We start from the raw sequence: 18,340 nt of genomic DNA, 5'->3' as shown, positions 1-18,340 counted from the left end.
TGTGAGGTAAGTGTCTCAAGGAGAATATATAATGGGGGTTGTCTTTCCATACAATTAGCTTGCTACACAGGGCCACTTGTATAAATCCCTTAAATTTGTGAAACTTGGGAGGAAGAAATGCAACAAAGTTTAGGAAGCCACACTGGTTCCACTGTGTTTTGCCAAGAAAGGTTGGGCCAGGTGTTATTGAAGTCCTTTCCAATTGGGTATTCCATCCTGTGATTTTATGTTTGGGTTTTGTTTTGGTTTTTTTTTTTCACTTCAAAGTTACAGCTAGGACTTTCAAGTACTAGCTCTGCCTGAAATTAAAGACAAAGCTAACAAATTAAGATTCTTATTGCTGAGTAGTTATATCACCCTGAAAAAGTTCTGCTACTCCCCGTTTTTGTTACAATAGAGTAATAGGGATGTCTTGCAATCCTGCCTTGGAAGCTGGGGTGCCTGTCAAGCTCTTGCTGGATTACTATGATTCACGCCTTTGTTACCACCTTATAAGACAAGTTTCTTTTGGTGTCTCTTTATAGTACTCAGCTCAGTGTTACCATCTTATTTGCATTCAGTGCTTCTTAAACAGCAGAAGTATCTTATTTCTCACCAAACTTCCCACCTTGAAATGCTGAACACTGGCTCCTAGAACACATGGTTAGCAAATCCATTTTTCTGGAATAAGCTATTAACTAAAAAGCACATGAATTAATCCGAGTCAGGGGAGGTTTACTTAGAACATTTAGAAGAATTTCTTCACAGAAGGGGTGAATAGACAAAAAGGACCTGCCCAGGATGTGGTGGAGACATGGACATCACGCCTGCAGACATTAAAATTAAGACTGGATACAGCACTTAGTGCCATAGTCTGGTTGACACAGTGGTGTTTGGTCAGAGGCTGCATTTGATAACTTCGGAGGTCTTTTCTGCCCTAAATGATTCTCTGAACACAACTCAAATACAAGCAAACCGACTTTCTGAACAAAGTTTATTTACACAGAAAATACCAATCATCACGGCTCCTAGCTTGATTTCCTTCTCCTGCTGAGTGTCATCTTCAAACCACTGGGAGCAAGTGGTGACCCTCAGCAGCCCTCTCCATGGCAACTTCCCTCGCCCTCCAGCCCGCCTCACACACCATCCCTTCCCTGGGGCACGGGGGGCCCTAGACGGGGGTGCCGCGGGCCCGCTGCGCGTCCTGCCGGTACCCCTTGAGCAGCTGGTTCAGCAGGGTCCTGTCGGAGTCGCGGCGCGGGCGGACGAGCGGCGGCAGCGGGTTCCCCTTCAGCTCGATCACCGCCATCTTAGCGCGGTCCAGCCCGTCCCGGTTGGGGATCTGCAGCAGCCGCGTGTAGCTGCCGGCGTGCGGCTGGAAGCGGGGCGCCAGCACCTTGAACAGCTTGTGGATGAGGTCCTTCTCCTGCGGGGCGGCACGCTCAGCCCCGGCTCCGCGGCGGGCCGGGACCGATGCGGGGTTGGGGGCTACTTACGGTCAGCCAGAAATCCGCCATGCGCATGGCGCGCTCGTCCTTGTCCCCCCGTTTGGCGTAGTCGATGAGCTGTGGGGAGGAAGGAGGCGGTGGGTGACGAAGGAGGCGGTGGGTCAGGGTGCCTCGGCCGCCCGCCGCCCCCCGGCCCGGCCCGGCCCGGCGCGGTGCCGCCGCTCACCCGCTCGGCGTAGCCGCGCATCTCGTCGGCCCGCGCCCAGGGCGTCTCGATGCGCTCATGGCGCACCAGCGCTGTCACCAGGTTCCGCAGCAGGTCCAGGCGCGACCGCGGGCTGAGCCCGAGGCGCCGGTAGACGCGGCCATGCGAGATGGCGGCCGCCACCGACAGCCGCATCCCGCCGACCGAGCGCCCGGCCTCCGCTGCCGCCGCCTCCCGGCAGCGCCCGGGCGCCGCGCAGCCCGCTGGGAAATGTAGTCACAGCCGCAGTCCCGCCGCCCGGAACGGGTCGGGCTGGAGAGGCTCCACGGCGGGACAGCTGGTCCAGCCTCCGTGCCCGAACAGGGTCGTCCTGGAGCACACGGCACAGGAACGCGTTCATGCAGTTCTTGAGTATCTCGGATAAGGAGACCACGCAGCCTCTCCGGGAAATCTGTTCCAGTGCTCTGTCACCCGAACGGGTAAAGAAGTTCTTCCTTTTGGTCAAGTTCCTGTGCACCGGTTTCGGCCCGTTGTTCCGTGTCCTACCGCTCGGCACCACCGAGCAGAGCCTGGTCCATCCCCTGACCCCTCCCTGCAGACACTGACAGACCTGGATGGGGTTCCCTTTCAGTCTCTTCTGAAGGACGAACATGTCCAGCTCCCGCAGCCTTTTCTCATAAGAGACACTCCAGCCCCTTAATTCCTTTTGTCACCCTCCGCTGGACCCGCTCCAGGAGCTCCCCGTCTCTCTGGCGCTCAGGAGCCAAGAACTGGACGCAGCGCTCCATGCTGGGACACGATCTCCTCCCTCGCCCTGCTGGCGCTGCTGCTCCTCACGGAGCTCAGCCCGTAGCCGCGTACCGGGACAGGGAGCCGGGGCAGGGAACCGGGACAGGGAGCCGGGATCTCTCACCGGGACAGGGAACCGGGACAGGGAGCCGGGATCTCTCACCGGGACAGGGAACCGGGACAGGGAGCCGGGATGTCTCACCGGGACAGGGAACCGGGACAGGGAACCGGGACAGGGAGCCGGGATCTCTCACCGGGACAGGGAACCGGGACAGGGAACCGGGACAGGGAGCCGGGATCTCTCACCGGGACAGGGAGCCGGGACAGGGAACCGGGACAGGGAGCCGGGATCTCTCACCGGGACAGGGAGCCGGGACAGGGAACCGGGACAGGGAGCCGGGATCTCTCACCGGGACAGGGAGCCGGGATCTCTCACCGGGACAGGGAGCCGGGGCAGGGAGCCGGGGCAGGGAGCCGGGATCTCTCACCGGGACAGGGAGCCGGGGCAGGGAGCCGGGGCAGGGAGCCGGGATCTCTCACCGGGACAGGGAGCCGGGACAGGGAACCGGGATCTCTCACCGGGACAGGGAGCTGGGGCAGGGAGCCGGGATCTCTCACCGGGACAGGGAGCCGGGGCAGGGAGCCGGGATCTCTCACCGGGACAGGGAGCCGGGGCAGGGAACCGGGGCAGGGAGCCGGGATCTCTCACCGGGACAGGGAGCCGGGGCAGACCCGGGCGAGCGGGGAGATGCTCGCGGGAGCGAAGGAGCCGCTCCGCGGCCGTCCAGGGTCCCGGCGGTCCTCTGTTAGCTCTTTTTAAAACTATCGGATGTAAGCCAATTAAACAAGCAGATTTTAAAGTGTCTGACTTTAATGCACGGCAGTGTAGCTGGTTAAAAGGAAAAGGACTTCATCGTGTCGTACGACTACCATATGGCTTTCCCCAAATGCACACATCAAGTAACTGAGATCCTGCTTTCCACGAATTCTTGACAGTTCTGTTCTGTTAGGCTCATACTGTCACGGAACAGTACTACGAGCAGGAGTGTACTCCTCAGTACAACCGGGAACTCCTTTGTCTACCTTTCCATTCCTAGATCTGCTAACTATAGATTTTTGTCTTTAACACTTTGCTTCCACTATCTACTTTCTAAAACTGAAGACGGTTGTTACTATGACTATTACAACTTTTTCTCTTTTTTTTTTTTTTTTTTTTTTTCCTTTTCCCCCCCTCGTGTTTCACTGTGATTTATAGATACTTTTCATTTTACTTTGTTTGCACATTTTCCCGCGTATCGGGTATTTCCCCATTAGCGGTGGCGGGATGCCGGAGAGCTCCGGAGCGCCGTGCCGCATCCGTGGGCTGTGCAGGAGCTGCGGTGCTGGATCCAGCCTCGTGTAGCCCTGATGTGGCACAGGAGCCACCAGCCATCCTCAGGGCAGGGGTGGCTGTGTGCTTTATTTCCCAAAGTCTGAAACCCACCCCAGCTTGCAGAAGCTCGTGTCCCAGAGTCGAAGAACTATGACAGTATTGTTCAGCTCCAAGAAAAGTGCTAGAAGGCAGCATAGGGAGATTTCCTGCCATCCGTTTCTTCCAGTTGCAGAGAAAGGGCAAAGTGTAATAAAAAAACAGCTACCAACATTGTAAGAAAAAATATCTTTGTTATTATGAATACATCATAAAATCACAGTCATCTTATACACATTTTAGTATTTTATATATAAATAAAGTGAACAGTATAGTTATTGGAATGTGTAAAAGGAACAAACATATGGATGTTTTTAAAGTGTGAAATTAACAGAGAATTGGACCCCACCCCCGCCTTTTGTTGCTGCTCTGGGACTTGGTACATTAACTCTGAAATACTTCTAGGCAGAAGGCTATGCAAGCTGTGATGCTAACAGTAACTCCAGGCACCACCCTAATTCCATTTACAATCCATTTTACTCTCCTTTTCTTATTTAGCCTGCCTATATAGGAATTCTTGTGTGTCAGAACTACAGCTTTGCAAGAAGGACTAAATCTTTATGTACTTGGCACAGTATTGAAAGAAAACATTTTTCAAGATTCATGATTTTGTTAAACCCTTCAACAATCAGAATTTTCTTATCACTACACACTCTTGCAAATGTTCCCATTAAATATATTTCTAATATTAATAAAATAACAAATTCTTTATTATCCTTCTGCTTATAATTTGATGTCTTAACATCAAAATAATATTTCTTTCTAATAAAATTATACATACCATTTATATGAAACAAAGTTGTCATGTGCATAAGCCTGGTAATGAGACTAGCCATGAGTGTAGAAGTTTCTACTTTCTTGTTTTGGATTCTTGGGAGAGTTTGTTATTTTTGGAGCCACAGAGTAATAAATAATTTGCAAGGTAATGACTTCTGTGGCTACCACTAACAAAACTTAAGATTGGAAATGATTCCTCTGCTCTGGCTTTATGAAACATTTGGTGTGCTCAAGAAAATGACTTTTCTGAACCTTTTTGTGTTTGCCCCAAAATCTGAACGAAATGTTGCTGATACAATGTATTATGAGTGACCACACAGGTAATCAGAAGCAAGAAAGTTCCATGCAGAGATCTCAGCTGGATGTGGATTGAAGGCTGGCCCTTCCCAGCCAGCTGTGCCCAGAGGGACTCTCCCTGCTGCAGGAATTCCTATGTCCTGCCACGTGGTCTTTGCCATAGTGTTCCCTCCTTGCTGCTGGTACTCAAACAGTTTTGAGGCAGGAAATCTGGGCAGAGGAGGGCAACGACAAGGGCAAACCCGAGGAACACATTCCGTCACCTTTCTTTTTTCATGTACTGTGAAAGCCAATGATGCCAGCTCCAGAAAGGGAAGTCATTGAGGTTTCCATTCAGAAAGGCATGGAAGCATGTGCTATGTTTATATTCATGAATCTGTAGGAAAATTTGCTGTACTTACAGCAAAATATGTATTTTATCTGCTTTTCTGGTCCAGTCTCAGAATAGCTCCTCCCCGGGCACTTTTACACAGCAGGGCAGTTGTCACCTCTCCCTGAAATTTGATGGTCAAACTGTGGGAACGTCTCATTGGGTATGTGCCTCTATTCAGAAAAGCAGAACTTAGAACTAAAATAAGTGCCTTTTTTAGAATACATCACCTTGTGGGCAGCAAGCATTAGTGTTTAGTTTGTATGTAGGAAGTGACTCATCTAACAGAAGTTAGATCATTCAGTATCTGATGGTCAAAAACCTGCAGCTACTAATTCTCTAGTGGGAACCTGCCTGATCCAGCAGGGTGCAGTGCTAAACATATGCAAGGGCTCCATAATTTGCTAGATTTAAAATTACAACATTTGACATTTAACAAACTTAATTAAAATTGCATATTCATAAATGATGTAATTATACTTAGTTGCCTGCTTGAAATTAAGAAAATAAGACACAAATGCCTCAGTTCATGCTATCTTTGAGGTTTTTTCCAGCCTGCTGCATATAAGACCATCCCACTTTTGGACACAGGTACCTTCCTCAAGTCTCCCTTATTATGTGATTCACAAGATTGCTTGGATCTGCAGCTGCTGGCAGAGCTCCTCCCAGACAGAGGAGAAGCCCAAGGACCACCAGGGTTAGATTTCTAGAATTTTTTTCAGCTATCCCCACGACTTAGGCATTGCTTTGTAAATATTGATACAGATATAATGTGAAAAGAAATACAGAATACTCAGTGTTCTTAAAAGCTAATGTCCTGGCTTGTGGCTTAGTGGCAGTGAGATGTTGGGAAATGGCTACAGGAATGAACACATCCTCTTAAGACAGTACACAGAAGTTATGGAAAAGTCTAGACAGACAGCTGTTTATGCAGCGTGACCTGTACTGATGCTGTCAGGATTACACCAACTGTCTTTCAGCCCAGAGAATATGGAATGGAATCCAAACCTTTACATAGTCTGAAAAGGCCCTTCTTATATTTTTACCTGTATTTATTCTACTAGAACATGCAAGCCCTGAAAAACATGGCAAAGTAACAACTTTCTCTTTGCATTTGTGACATGGAGACTACCAAACACTAAACATACTGTAGAAGTAGCAGCTACACAGACACAACATTGAAATTTTGTGCTTAATATACTCCTTTATATTCTAAGCATGGCAAAGTCCTCAGCAGCTGTAGTAATCCAAAAGAAATGGCAACATACTTCATCCATGAGGTATGGTATAACTTGTGCATCCAATTTTCCAGTGTAAATAAAGGGCACTCCCTTTTATCCCCATTCACAAGTATAGGATCCCATGTGCAGTACCTCACCTTAGCCATCCTCGTACCAGTTGAAATGTTTTATCATGTGCACTCCTGCACATGCTCACACTCCTCATACACCCAGCCAAACACACTGCCACTCTGTGTTCCAGCCTGGTGAAAGCCATTTAGGTTGGTCTCATGCAGCAGAGGAACAAAACAGGTGGAAGCTCTTTGCAAACATGAGGCCTTTCTCTGGTCTTGATTTCACTCAGACTTCAGAATCTCACCAGGGAAGACATGCACCTGCAGGAGGTGAGAACTTGACTCTTTCTGCAAGGCTGGGATATATTTCGTTCCTGCCAATAAGCCTGCCTGATTCACTTTTGATTTGGTTTCCTGCTTTAAACATCCCCTTTATCTTGATTATCTTTGTGTAATGTACCCAACACAAATCTGTTGAGAAAGCTAACTGGCCTTCACACTGAGCAGTGGGGCAATGGTAAAGAAAAAGTAGTGTTTGTGTGTGTCTCAAAGCAATTTATGACACACACATCTTCTGACTGTCTTTGAACAATACTCTAGCAACACAAAGCTAAATAATTTACTGATCAAGCAGCAGCACCCTTGTTTAACCCTTCAACTTTTTTTTGCCTTTTTCTGCCTTGATGAGGCATAGTAGAAGGTGTGTCTCACTTACAGAGGCCTCTGCTGTGAAACAGGGGTCCACTTCTCACACTCTCCTAAGCCTGGGGACAGTAGCTGGAGACTTGAGTTTAGTGGTATAATTTATTTGCATTCATAAAGTAACTGTGGACCAAAGTGTTCACTATCAACATAATTCAAGGATGATGTTCAGCTAACCCTTTGTCCCTGGCAAAATTTGTGTACTGGGTCATTTGGACATAGAATGCAAAGTAGGCAGATGGAATGCTGTGGTCTGTGTTATTAGCTAGAGCATGCCTTAATCATACTATATGCTAAGAAGGTTTTTTTTGTACAATGCACAGTGCAGGCTTGGCAGTATGGAATTTCTGCAAGGAGGCTACCATGAACCAGGAAAGCTACAGTACAGGCAGCATGGTTCAGGAAAAGCAGAAAGAAAAATGGGAAATTATATATATATATATATATATATATATATATATATTACATTGTCAGTGCATTTTTTTTTATATTGAAGGATTCTAAAGAGGCTTTGTTGTTCAGCAGGAATAGCTAAGGGTGGTCTGCCTTCTGTATCCTGGTGTTTCTGGATGTTGCCCGTGGTTTGTAGTCTTCTCCAGATCCAAAGTCTACTGTGTCGTGATAGTTTGTGAATTCCTGAGGTAATGGAAACTCTTCTGTTGATGAGTGAGTCCTGTGTCCAAACACTCTCTCTTGCAGCTCAGCGATGTCGTTTCTGATGTCTGCCATCATCAGCAATAGGAAATCAAATGAACCCGGTGGGCCCTGCAGTCACAAGGCACTGCCATTAATCACAATCCACCTTGCTCTTACAGTTTTCAAACTGGCTGATAGAATTACTCCTGCAGGGGTTGGGTTGTTCAGTAAAATTCTGCTTTGTATCAATTCCTAAAAGCTAATGGTCTGTTTTTTAACCACCTTTAATCAGGAAACAATTTTTGAAAGAATCAGATGTTTTTGCAGACAGAGCTTAACATTTACAAAATGCTCAGTCCTTTTGTCACTTAACAGTTCCTTTGCTTCATAAGAATATCTTCAGACCTCATGGAAATAGAGGGGATTAATCTTGATTTCTTGTCTTCTTGCTTATTAAACTGACATAAATTACATTCTTAGAATGATTAATCAACAAATTCTTTTAAGACTACTATTATTTGTCTTTTCAATATGGTAACCTTGCTGCAGTCAATCACTTTCTAAATATATTTATTGGTAATTACAATGCAGAGAGTATCTGATTTTAGAAAATTATTATTTCTTTTTAGTTGACTTCACACAGTAAAATAAATTGTTAATAATGAGCACACTCTTAAAAATTAACTCCACCAATGAGAAAATACCATAAATTAATAGAATCACAGAGTGATTCGCGTTGAAGGGACCTTAAAGACCATGTAGTCCCAGCACTTCTGCCGTGGGCAGGGACACTTTTCAATAGACCAGATTGCTCAGAGCCCCATCCTGCTTGGCCTTAAGCACTTGAAGGGATGGGGCACCCAAAGCTCCTCTTGGCAACCTGTGCCAATCTCTCACCACTCTCACAGAAGATATCCTAATATCTAATATCTAATTTAAACCTGCCTTCTTTCAGTTTGAAGCCATTCCTTTGTCCTGTCACTACATGCTCTTGTGAATAGTCCCTCTCCATCTTCCTTGTGGATTCCCTGCAGGGATGCCATTAGGTCACCCTGAAGCCTTCTTTTTTCCAGGCTGAAAAATCCCAACTCTGTCAGCCTTTCCTCATAGGAGAGGTGCTCCAGCCCTCTGATCAGCCTGGTGGCCTTCTCTGGACTTGCTCAAACAGATCCATGTCCTTCCTGTGCTAGGGACCCCAGAGATTTTTTAGACAACTTCACCTGAACACAGATCACCAATATTCATTCCTTCCTCTGGAACTCAAAACCTCTAGTTTCCCAAATCTGAGAGAGTGAGGGGCAGGATTTTAAAAGGTTCCAGGGATCAAATTCCTGTTGGGAGCAGAGGTTGAACTGCACTAAGCAGCACCCTGCCTTCTAAGCGTATCACCTACTGCCTTCAGTTGCACACTCAGCAGAGGAAGAGATTTGTAGGCAAAAACATTTGGATGAAAACAGGTAATTACTTTGTTTCCAACAACATTTTCTGTGTATGTAAATTATCTGTTATCTTGGCACAGGAGTTTTTTTTCTTTAACTTTTGGCTGACCTGTGGTTAGCAGTCAACATCACTCTGTTGTGGAAATTCCTCCTGTGTGGAATACTTACAGGTATCCCCTTTGGTCCTGGTGCTCCTCGCTCCCCCTGTAATCAATACCACCTCAGTTAGTCTGCTGTGACTAAAGCAAATTTTAAAAGTTTGCTTCTGTATCCTCATTTACTGTCCCCAGATCAAGAATCATCAACTGATGCTTATTTGGAAAATGAAAAGGAAGTGAAGGAGGAATGCAAGGAGATTGCTGCTGATTCTAGTGGGAACAGAGTGGGCAATTTCTGATATTTCTCCTGGACAGTAACAAGTGAATCAATGAACATGAAGAATTCACAATGAATGAAAAATCTAAAGCATCAACATTTCTTCATGGAAAAGCCAAAAGAACTGCAGAGAAACAAAATAATTCAGTGTGGCATAGAGCCTAGCAGGACTATTTGCAAGACCTTAGGAATGGCAAACACAAAATAGCAGAAAGATGACATGAAGGAGTCGGAAAACAGGATGCTTTCATCTTAAAAAAGGAAATGAAGTAGCAAAAGGGTGTGACTACAAGTGTGTAGAGTCTCTCTAGCAAGCCTGCACTTCACATGTGCATGTGCCCATGTTATAGAAATTAGTACCTCTCCTCACCTTGCTACCATCTCTCCCTGGGGCGCCAGGTGGGCCCTGCAAGAGAAAAGAAAGTGTCACAAGGGTGTGAGAAGCTGTGGAGCCAAGGGCACTTGTGCAGTGCACGGCAGGAGACAGGAATACTGACCACAGGGCCCCGTCTGCCCTGCTTAATGTGTGATATATCTGGAGATGGGCCCATTGGCCCCATTGATCCACGAGGGCCTGGCTGGCCAGGAGGTCCAGGTAATCCAGGAGCTCCTTGACTCCCTTTAGGTCCTGGAGCCCCTGAAATCAAAAGCAAAAGTTACCTGCCAGGGAAAGCCTTCACGACGCTTCATCAGTGCAAGAAATGAGGAATGACTTTTTTTTTAAAGACCCAGTGGGCTGGTTACTTAAACACACCCAAATCCACAACAATACAACCAATTTATCTGTATCTGCACATCAGCAGCCATCTACAACATTAACCTTTGTCACAGTAGCTTACAAGAGATGACTACCAAACAATTTAATCTTGTGTATAACAAGAATTTCAGTCTGCCAGGTGATTAGGGACACAGACTGGGAATGAAAAGAAAAGCACAAACGCCTCATTTGCACACAAAGAAGAAGAAATCACATTTAGGAGCATCTCATATAAAGAAAGCCTCAGAAAACTCATGGGAATTTTGGGTCATGGGCATCTACATGACTGACACAAGCAAGCTCTTTCCAGTGGGGGGATGCACCTCTCTTTTGCCCAGTGCAATAGCCAGTGTGTTAGGGGAAAAAGAGGCTCTCTTGTTCCATTTTGCTTTACATAATTTTCAGCTTCTGCTGGTTCAGCAGAGCATGTTACTTTTTAGGAAGTGCTCAGGCAACAAAACATATGTTTAGCTCAAGAGAAACTCGAGCCAGAAACATAAACCAGAAAATCAGGCACCTGAAACAACATTTGCAGACAATAAAGACCATTAAAATGCCCCTAGCTCAAATGCTTCATGATTGGAGGAGGAAACACTTCCCTTCATACTGAGGTCACATGAAAAACATAAAGAATAAAAGGCAGAGGGTAAAAAGCATTCAGCAGGACTGAATATGTACAGTTAAGGTTTTCAAAAGGAGACAACTCAGGTTCAGTGAGGACTCCCTGGGACTCTCCTGGGGGCGCAGCAGAGGAGGTGATCAAGGGTTTTAAGGGGGTTTTTAGGGGTGGTTTTCAGATTTCTACAGTACCTCGGACAGCTCAGTCAAGGGGAAACCCAGTGGGTGGGAGACCTGCAGGGTCAGGCCTCCTCAATTCCTTGGAGGAATTGCAAAGCAACCCACTCTACCCTTCAGAGTCTGCTGCAGAACTTCTAAACATACAGTCCTTGCACTTATGGAGAACTGAAGACTGAAGATATTCATTCTCCAGGAAAATGAGATAATGACTCAGAAAACAAAGCAAGATTGCAAAAGGGGATATAAATGGGAAGATGGGGTGAGTTCAGGAGGGAGTAAATCAATCTTCATAAGGAGTATTTGCCAATACTCTGTAAGAATCCTGATGAAATCCAGCACAATGCTTGGATTTATTGCTGATCCAAAATTAGATCTGCATTCAACATAATTTGCAAAATTTTGAGTATTGTTGGCCACCAGATGCAAGGTGTCTGGATTAAGTTCAGGCTTTAGAATTTCTCTGTTTTTCACTGTGTTTCAATCTATAACTTAGCAAAGAAGGTGTGAGTGGAGTTATACTTTTCTTTTTCAGATTGCTTTCAATCTGGGATACAACATAAAACCAACAGATGAATCCTTGAAAATCAGACAAAGAAAAATAAAAGAGTTGGCACAAACTCCTACAAACTGAAAGCACATTTTTTCCTCTAATCCTGACTGTGAGCTAAAGCAATAGATATTCCTGAAATGAAATGGAGAGTGTTTTAAGACAGAGTTAAAATACAGGAAATGACAACTGCAGCAGGTGAGATATCCCAGGGAGAGGGAGAAATTTGACACATACAGGACAAACACAGCTTGCATGCCAAGAAACACACGGAATTACAATGGATGATGTCAGACTGTTGGCAGAGGCTGACCATAACACCCATAAAGTTTTGTTTGTTTGTTTGTTTTAATTTAGCACAAATGCAAACATAATATATCAATCAAAATATGAAACATATGAAATCATATGATATGAAATGAAATATGAAATCACGCTGAAGTTTACTGAAATCAGACTGAAGTTTACTTTTTTAGTGCTAAACATTCCTGCACAACAATCCTGCACATTTCTACCCCTCTGGTATTACCTGGAGGGCCTGGTTGGCCAGGCTGGCCTGGGGGGCCAGGGATATATGCATTAGAGGCAAGCACTTTTTCACCAGTGATTTGCTTGCTAAGATCAGCAGCATTATTTGGCAGCAAAGCAACCTGCCAAGGCAAAAATAAAAAATCTGTATAAGACTTAATTGTTCAGCCAGAAAAACTACATTCTTATTCAAGCTTTCATGTGAACAAACAGCTATTTAAATATTTCAGGAAATATAATGAGTTTATTCATATCCTTGATTGATATAATCAGAAAAACATTCTTATTCTGTGAGCCTGTTCACTTTTCAAGTCACTGTGGAAATACTGCAAGCCAATCCAACAGAGGACAGAGGAAATTCATCAGAGATATAGCAACAAGTTCTGAAAAATTTGAGTCTCATTACTGCTTCTCAGGAAACCTGTTTTTCCTTATTTGAAGTTTCCCCTATTCATTTACTGCCTTTCTCAGGGCAACATTTTCTCAGATATTTAAGTTCTGAATTGCTGCACAAGCCCCTAACTTTCCATAGGTTTTAATGAGAACCCTAAATCCTTTGTGAATCTGGCCCTGGAAAGTAACCACACTGTTTAACCCATCAGATGTCTGGATCTGCTCTGCACAGAGAGACAAAGTAAGTGAGAATACAAGCAGAACTGCATGGTACAGTTTAAACTGTCATTATCCATTACCTGTTTAATTATCCATGAAACATTCACCTATCCAGTTGAATGTATTTAATAATTAAACATATTTAGAAATATTTTGCAAATGTTTAGTCTCTTAAGAGGCAGCTGAAGGATGCCTGGAGGAGCCAAGAGGCTGGTGTGCAGTGAGGAAAGGAGTTTATTAGTGGTGAGTGGCTGCATGTAGACTTGGGGATTTTGCACTGCCAAATTGAACTGGAAAACTCTTCCAGCAATAGCAGCGCAGACCTACCCCTGGGTGAACTTTGTTGCTTCTTGAATGAATTTGGCTCATTGGATAAGCTGATGCTGAATTCTGCAGCATTTGCCTGTGAGAGCTGCATTGAATAATATAGATGATGACTCCTGCTATTTGACAAAGTTTTTTATCAGCTATCTGGAATTCTCTGAGCTGGGCTGTTCTTAAGACTCCTACCTGTTGATGTAATTATTTGACATGCATTCTTCTGCCATTACTGGAAACCTAATGTAATGCACGTGGAAAAACCACAGTGTTATGCACCTGCAGTACCTACTTGAACTGGGAAAATTTCCTTCGGCAAACATGTTATTGCTTAAGGATTACAATTTAAAGGCAGCCTGTGCTGCTTGTAGTTTGGGGTTGAATGCACAGGACAGTTCTGAAGGAAGAAAACAAATCAGGAAAAAAGGTTGAAAATGCTGGAATAACTCTTGGTGGCATTTCCGAAACACCAGTTTGATTTTGAGACTGGAACTCAAAATGTGATGACAGGAACACAAGGATTTATCAGCCATTTGTGAGTTAGGTTTTGGAGAGAATTGCGGTTCCAAAGACCAGATGACTACACTATAGGCAAATTAAGAATCATGACGTATGTTTAACAAGAATTTGGTAGATTCACTCCACCCCTGCAGAAATCAGTGGCTGGATGAGATCATATTTTCACAGAAGTCTCAGAGGGTATTTCTTATATTCTCACTCCTCTGAATTTGCTTTTTGCACAGAAAATGGGGATTCAGCACACCTCTAGCTCTGGGGTGAGCTGTCATCTGTGCTTTTTCAAGGGAAAATGTGTGTTTTGTTTACCAGCGACCTTGCAGCTTTCTCAGCCAGCTTCCCAGCCAGTGCAGCACAGACCAAACTGTGGGGCTGCTGAACAGAGGGCTACCCTGTGGGACACACCACCCTACCCCTGGAGCTGAGGAGGAAAATTCAGTATCTGGGGGCTCTCACAGCCTCACTGGCCTGGGATCAGCATGGGAGCATGTACTGGCTGGCTCTGGTCAGCAAAGTTTTGTTTCCTAGAGGTGTGTCCTGCCCAGAGGACACACCTGTTCCTGGCTGTATACAAAGGAAAGGCTTGCAAGGACCATGGTACAAAACTTCCACTACATGACGCAAATCAGTCAAGGACTCTGTGGTTCCAATGCTGCCAAGGAAAAGCAGAGACAAAAAGTCAAATCCTGTGGCTACCTGAGAGTATTGTATTTTTAAAGTAGTTTTTTTGAGAATATTTTCAGTGTCATCAGTGGGTGCTTTTCCTTAGGGGTGATCACGACTGAGTGGCAGATTAATTGAAGCCCTCTTTTTAGCTTGCATGTAAATATCTAATTCTGGGGATCTACAGCTGTATCAGTTGATAAATAGATGTCACTTTGTACATAGACCCAGCCATGAATACTCTTCAGGTTATACTGCAAATGGTCAGACTGGAGTAAAAAGGTGCCTTTAGTGGCAAAGAATCATCATGAAGTGGATTTGGAAGTGTATTTTCTTCTGATGCTTAAATATTTACTTGTTCCTGCCAGCCAGGCTGTTGTTGAGTAAGTCAGAAAAGAAATCACATAGCTGCTGTGAAAGCATCTATGCATGCTTCCCCACTGACTCAGCTGGACGTGAAGTACACACTAGGAGTGCCAAAATACCCAGGCTCTGGTCTAGCTCACTGCTCTTTGATATCTTCTGGCCAGAAAATGGTTGTTACATGCTTTGGGCCAAACCATGTGTTTTTGTTGTTGACTCATCCTCCTAGCTATTGGATATACTCACTGGCCTAATTTCTGTTTCACCTTTTAACTGAACCAGGATCCTAGTCCAGGGTAACCTTGGCTTTCTCCATCTTCAACTCCAAATCCTAATGGCCCTTGGAAAATAATATTTTGGTTGTTTTTCCCATGTGCATCCAAATATTAGCAAGAGTAAATTCTAAAGAAAGGCTGTTCTAGAAATAAATCTTCCATGTGCTGTTTTGCATGTTGCATTTGGAGTTTTGCATAGTTTCTAGGAGGTCTGTGGTTTAGAAAACTGGACAGTGCTTGTCAGGAATGATGTGGAACATGGCTTTCTAATTAAGATGTTTAAACACATCTGTGCAATAGGACCAAGCTTACTCTGTTTTTTCTTCTTTTAATTGTTGGCTGCGTGTCAGCATGCCAGATATATTTTCCTCAGTTTTTCAGCTTCCCACTCTTCTTTCTTTCATCAAGGTCTTAGATCAACCTAGGACTGCCCACAGACCTCTAGTCTATCAGGATAGTGCATCTCATTGGATGACAGGCTTTTCTGCTAACCACAATTTTGAATAAAGGTCATAAAATCTGAAGGCCTTAACCACAAGACTGAAGACTCATTTCATAAACCATTTCCCTAGCAGACAGAAATTAACTTTTCTATGTAAAACAGAACATCTTTAACCACAGCTATTGAGAGATGTCCTCCCCAGGAGAGCTTGGCCGTGGCAAGTGGCTGGTGAAACATGAGGGTGGATGTCTCCCTGGGCAGAGAAGCACCATGGGGCCAGGTCTCCATTCAGCATAGACAAAAACTCTATTTTCTTTGGGGTAACAGTTACTGAGGGTGTTGGGAACCTTCTCTTTCAGCTCCTTCTGTGTGGAGCACAACCCTGTGGGCTCCCTCTGAGGATGCCAAGTTGATCAAGTCTCACTGGGGGCATACAGGGGGAAAAATTAAGTTAAGGACTATGACAAGATTTAGCTGTGAAGCAAGAGTGAGCTGCTACACAGCTACTACACAAATGCCTACAGTGACAGGTCTCATTTCCTGGAATGAGTTTTGAACACAAGCATCTAACAGCAGAAGTTAGACACAAAAACTTCCCATTAGTTCCATCAATCAATTCTCGAGCAAACAATGTGGCCAACAATGTGACCCCCAGATCCTTCCCTGGAGGTCAGCGTGAGCCTGCTCAGCATCATGGAAAACAGCTGGAGAAACAGCCACTCAAAGGCATGGATCCTTTTTTAACCTCTCTGCTATAATTTTTTTTTTTTTTTAAACAGAATTTCCGTCACACACGAAATTCTGTCACTTCCATGTTTGTGTTCATACTGATTCAGAAGGAATACATGATGTTTTGAGATTTTGGAGATAAAGAGTATCTCCAACCTCAGTAAATTTCACTTTAATAAGGAATATTTCTTTCTTCTTAATATTAAATGAGTAACATCAAATGCAATGACTGAATACGTCAAATTGTGTTTTGACACAATGGAAAGAAATTGGTTGAGTACCCTGGGAAAAATAATTGCAGCCTGTCAGCATGATCTGCTGAGAATGTTCCTACAGAAAGCTTCAATTTGAAAGAACCTTAGTGTTCAAAGGAGATGCCACCAGAAAAGGCATTACACCTGCATCCCTGCATATGGCTCTCCAAATCTGAGGCTATGTCTTTGCATTATCTCACTACTACTCTTTCATTATTGTACTACTAAAATGCAAAAGGAAACTACATATGTGAGCAATTGAAGCCCAGGAAAAGTTTCTAAATGCATTATTCTCTACTAGCAAGGGAATAGGTAAGAAAATACCAAAAGGTTTGTGACTGAGGGTTTTTCTTTTTTAAGGGGAGAGTCATATTTAAAGCTAGGGATATTTTTGTTTAGTCCCACACCTATTTGGCAAGAATCCTGTACTAGCATCCTATTAATGAAAAATCATGTTCCCACATCTATGAAATGTCTTGCACATGCTTACTCTAGAGGTGGATCATTTCCAAAATCCTGTGCATTCAGAGTGAATGAAAAACTCAGGCCAGCACAGATTGCCAAGAAACCTGGGCTCAGGCTGGGATGGGTGTTTGTCAGACTCTGTTACCACAAGCTTGGTAACACAGCTCCATGAACTTGGGGACCAATCTGCTTACAAATTGTACAAGAGCATAAGGAAGAGATATCATTCCTACATGATTTTAAAATATATTGCCCTTCTCTTTGTATGTGCAAGAACCACATGTCAGTGACAGCTCCAAACATAGAAATTAACCTCAGTTGCTGTAAAACACACAGGTCTGGTAAAGACATGAGTGATCAGTGTTCATACCTTTTGCTTCAGCTGTAAAACTGTCTGCTTTATTTGATGGAATTCCTTACAAGAGGCACAGCACGTCCCCGGTTTTGCCACATTCTCAGGAAGTCCAACTGAAAGAAAGCAGTTTCCACTATAAATGTAAAGATCCAAAGGAAAGAAATTCATAAAGTGATAGCAAAAGCAACTTGAAGGTTGTTATATTTCCCCAGACTGTGAAAAGAGAAGGGAATCCTACCATTATTAAATCCTTGACTGGAATTTCTATGTAAGGCTGAGAAACTTTGCAGGGACAGCTCTGAGCACATTTTTAAAGCAGCTGTTTCCAGTTAACTGTCCCCAGAGAATTCATTTGTTTAATACCTGGAAAAGTTCACACCCCTTCTTTTATCTTTTTGTTTAGGGTAGACTAACCCCATAGATCTGAACTGACTTACAGTCCCCTGAAGGGCAAATTTTCATATGCTATAAATTACAGTAAAATCCCTCAGAATATGCTTATTTTGCTCATTTTGCACAAACTGCTCTTTATCATCATGGGTTATTCTCCATGTGATGGAATTAGCCTGAGCAGAGATGGGGATTGAGATTAATGACAGGGATTTAAATCCACACAAGAGGAAGGGTCACATCTGTTGATACTACTCATGAATAGGATCTTTTCAAGAATCCATTAAATTATTCAAACTGTGAGAGACATTGCAAATGTTATTTTTGTCCTTTTCCCAATACCATACACAGTCAAGCAGTTCTCCATTGCAAGCAAACAAGCATTGTTGTAACAGATGTCTGCTTAAAGACAAATCTGGTTTCCAAACCACAGGGTGACACATACTGGTAAACTCTAGGTGAATTTTTTTTTCACTTCAACATTGTTGAGAAATATCAAGTCTATTGAGGCTTTGCACATGATGTGTAGCCTTGTATGATGTTACCTGG

The 18,340-nt window shown here is 44.2% G+C and overlaps 2 protein-coding genes across 2 annotated transcripts in view; both read right to left on the bottom strand.

Moving 5' to 3' along the window:
* Positions 1 to 956: 956 nt before the first annotated feature.
* On the bottom strand, positions 957 to 1,940 carry MRPL17 (mitochondrial ribosomal protein L17). The gene is made up of 3 exons (XM_059492321.1): positions 1,654 to 1,940; positions 1,476 to 1,544; positions 957 to 1,405 (listed from the first exon to the last, which is right to left on the bottom strand). The coding sequence occupies exons 1-3, from the start codon at positions 1,825 to 1,827 to the stop codon at positions 1,151 to 1,153; spliced, it is 498 nt and encodes a 165-aa protein (XP_059348304.1). The 5' UTR covers positions 1,828 to 1,940; the 3' UTR covers positions 957 to 1,150.
* Positions 1,941 to 4,063: 2,123 nt separating this feature from the next.
* CCBE1 (collagen and calcium binding EGF domains 1) overlaps positions 4,064 to 18,340 on the bottom strand; it is a 95,858-nt gene continuing 81,581 nt past the window's right edge. Inside the window, exons 6-11 of the mRNA XM_059492649.1 lie at positions 17,417 to 17,514; positions 12,411 to 12,531; positions 10,277 to 10,416; positions 10,150 to 10,185; positions 9,573 to 9,608; positions 4,064 to 8,094 (exon numbers count right to left, since the gene is read on the bottom strand). Coding sequence (XP_059348632.1) covers positions 7,861 to 8,094; positions 9,573 to 9,608; positions 10,150 to 10,185; positions 10,277 to 10,416; positions 12,411 to 12,531; positions 17,417 to 17,514 — 665 coding nt within the window. The 3' untranslated portion in view covers positions 4,064 to 7,860. The remainder of the gene's footprint in view (positions 8,095 to 9,572; positions 9,609 to 10,149; positions 10,186 to 10,276; positions 10,417 to 12,410; positions 12,532 to 17,416; positions 17,515 to 18,340) is intronic.

The sequence above is a fragment of the Ammospiza nelsoni genome, chromosome Z (genome assembly GCF_027579445.1).
Source record: "Ammospiza nelsoni isolate bAmmNel1 chromosome Z, bAmmNel1.pri, whole genome shotgun sequence".
Lineage (NCBI taxonomy): Eukaryota > Metazoa > Chordata > Aves > Passeriformes > Passerellidae > Ammospiza > Ammospiza nelsoni.
This window is presented reverse-complemented; position numbering and strand designations above follow the sequence as displayed.

Coding starts and splice junctions, on each gene's coding strand:
- MRPL17 (XM_059492321.1), bottom strand. CDS start 1,827: ATGCGGCTGTCGGTGGCGGCCGCCATCTCGCATGGCCGCGTCTACCGG. Junction 1,545..1,653: donor TGCGCGGCTACGCCGAGCGG/GTGAGCGGCGGC, acceptor TCCTCCCCACAG/CTCATCGACTACGCCAAACG. Junction 1,406..1,475: donor TGGCGGATTTCTGGCTGACC/GTAAGTAGCCCC, acceptor GCCGCCCCGCAG/GAGAAGGACCTCATCCACAA.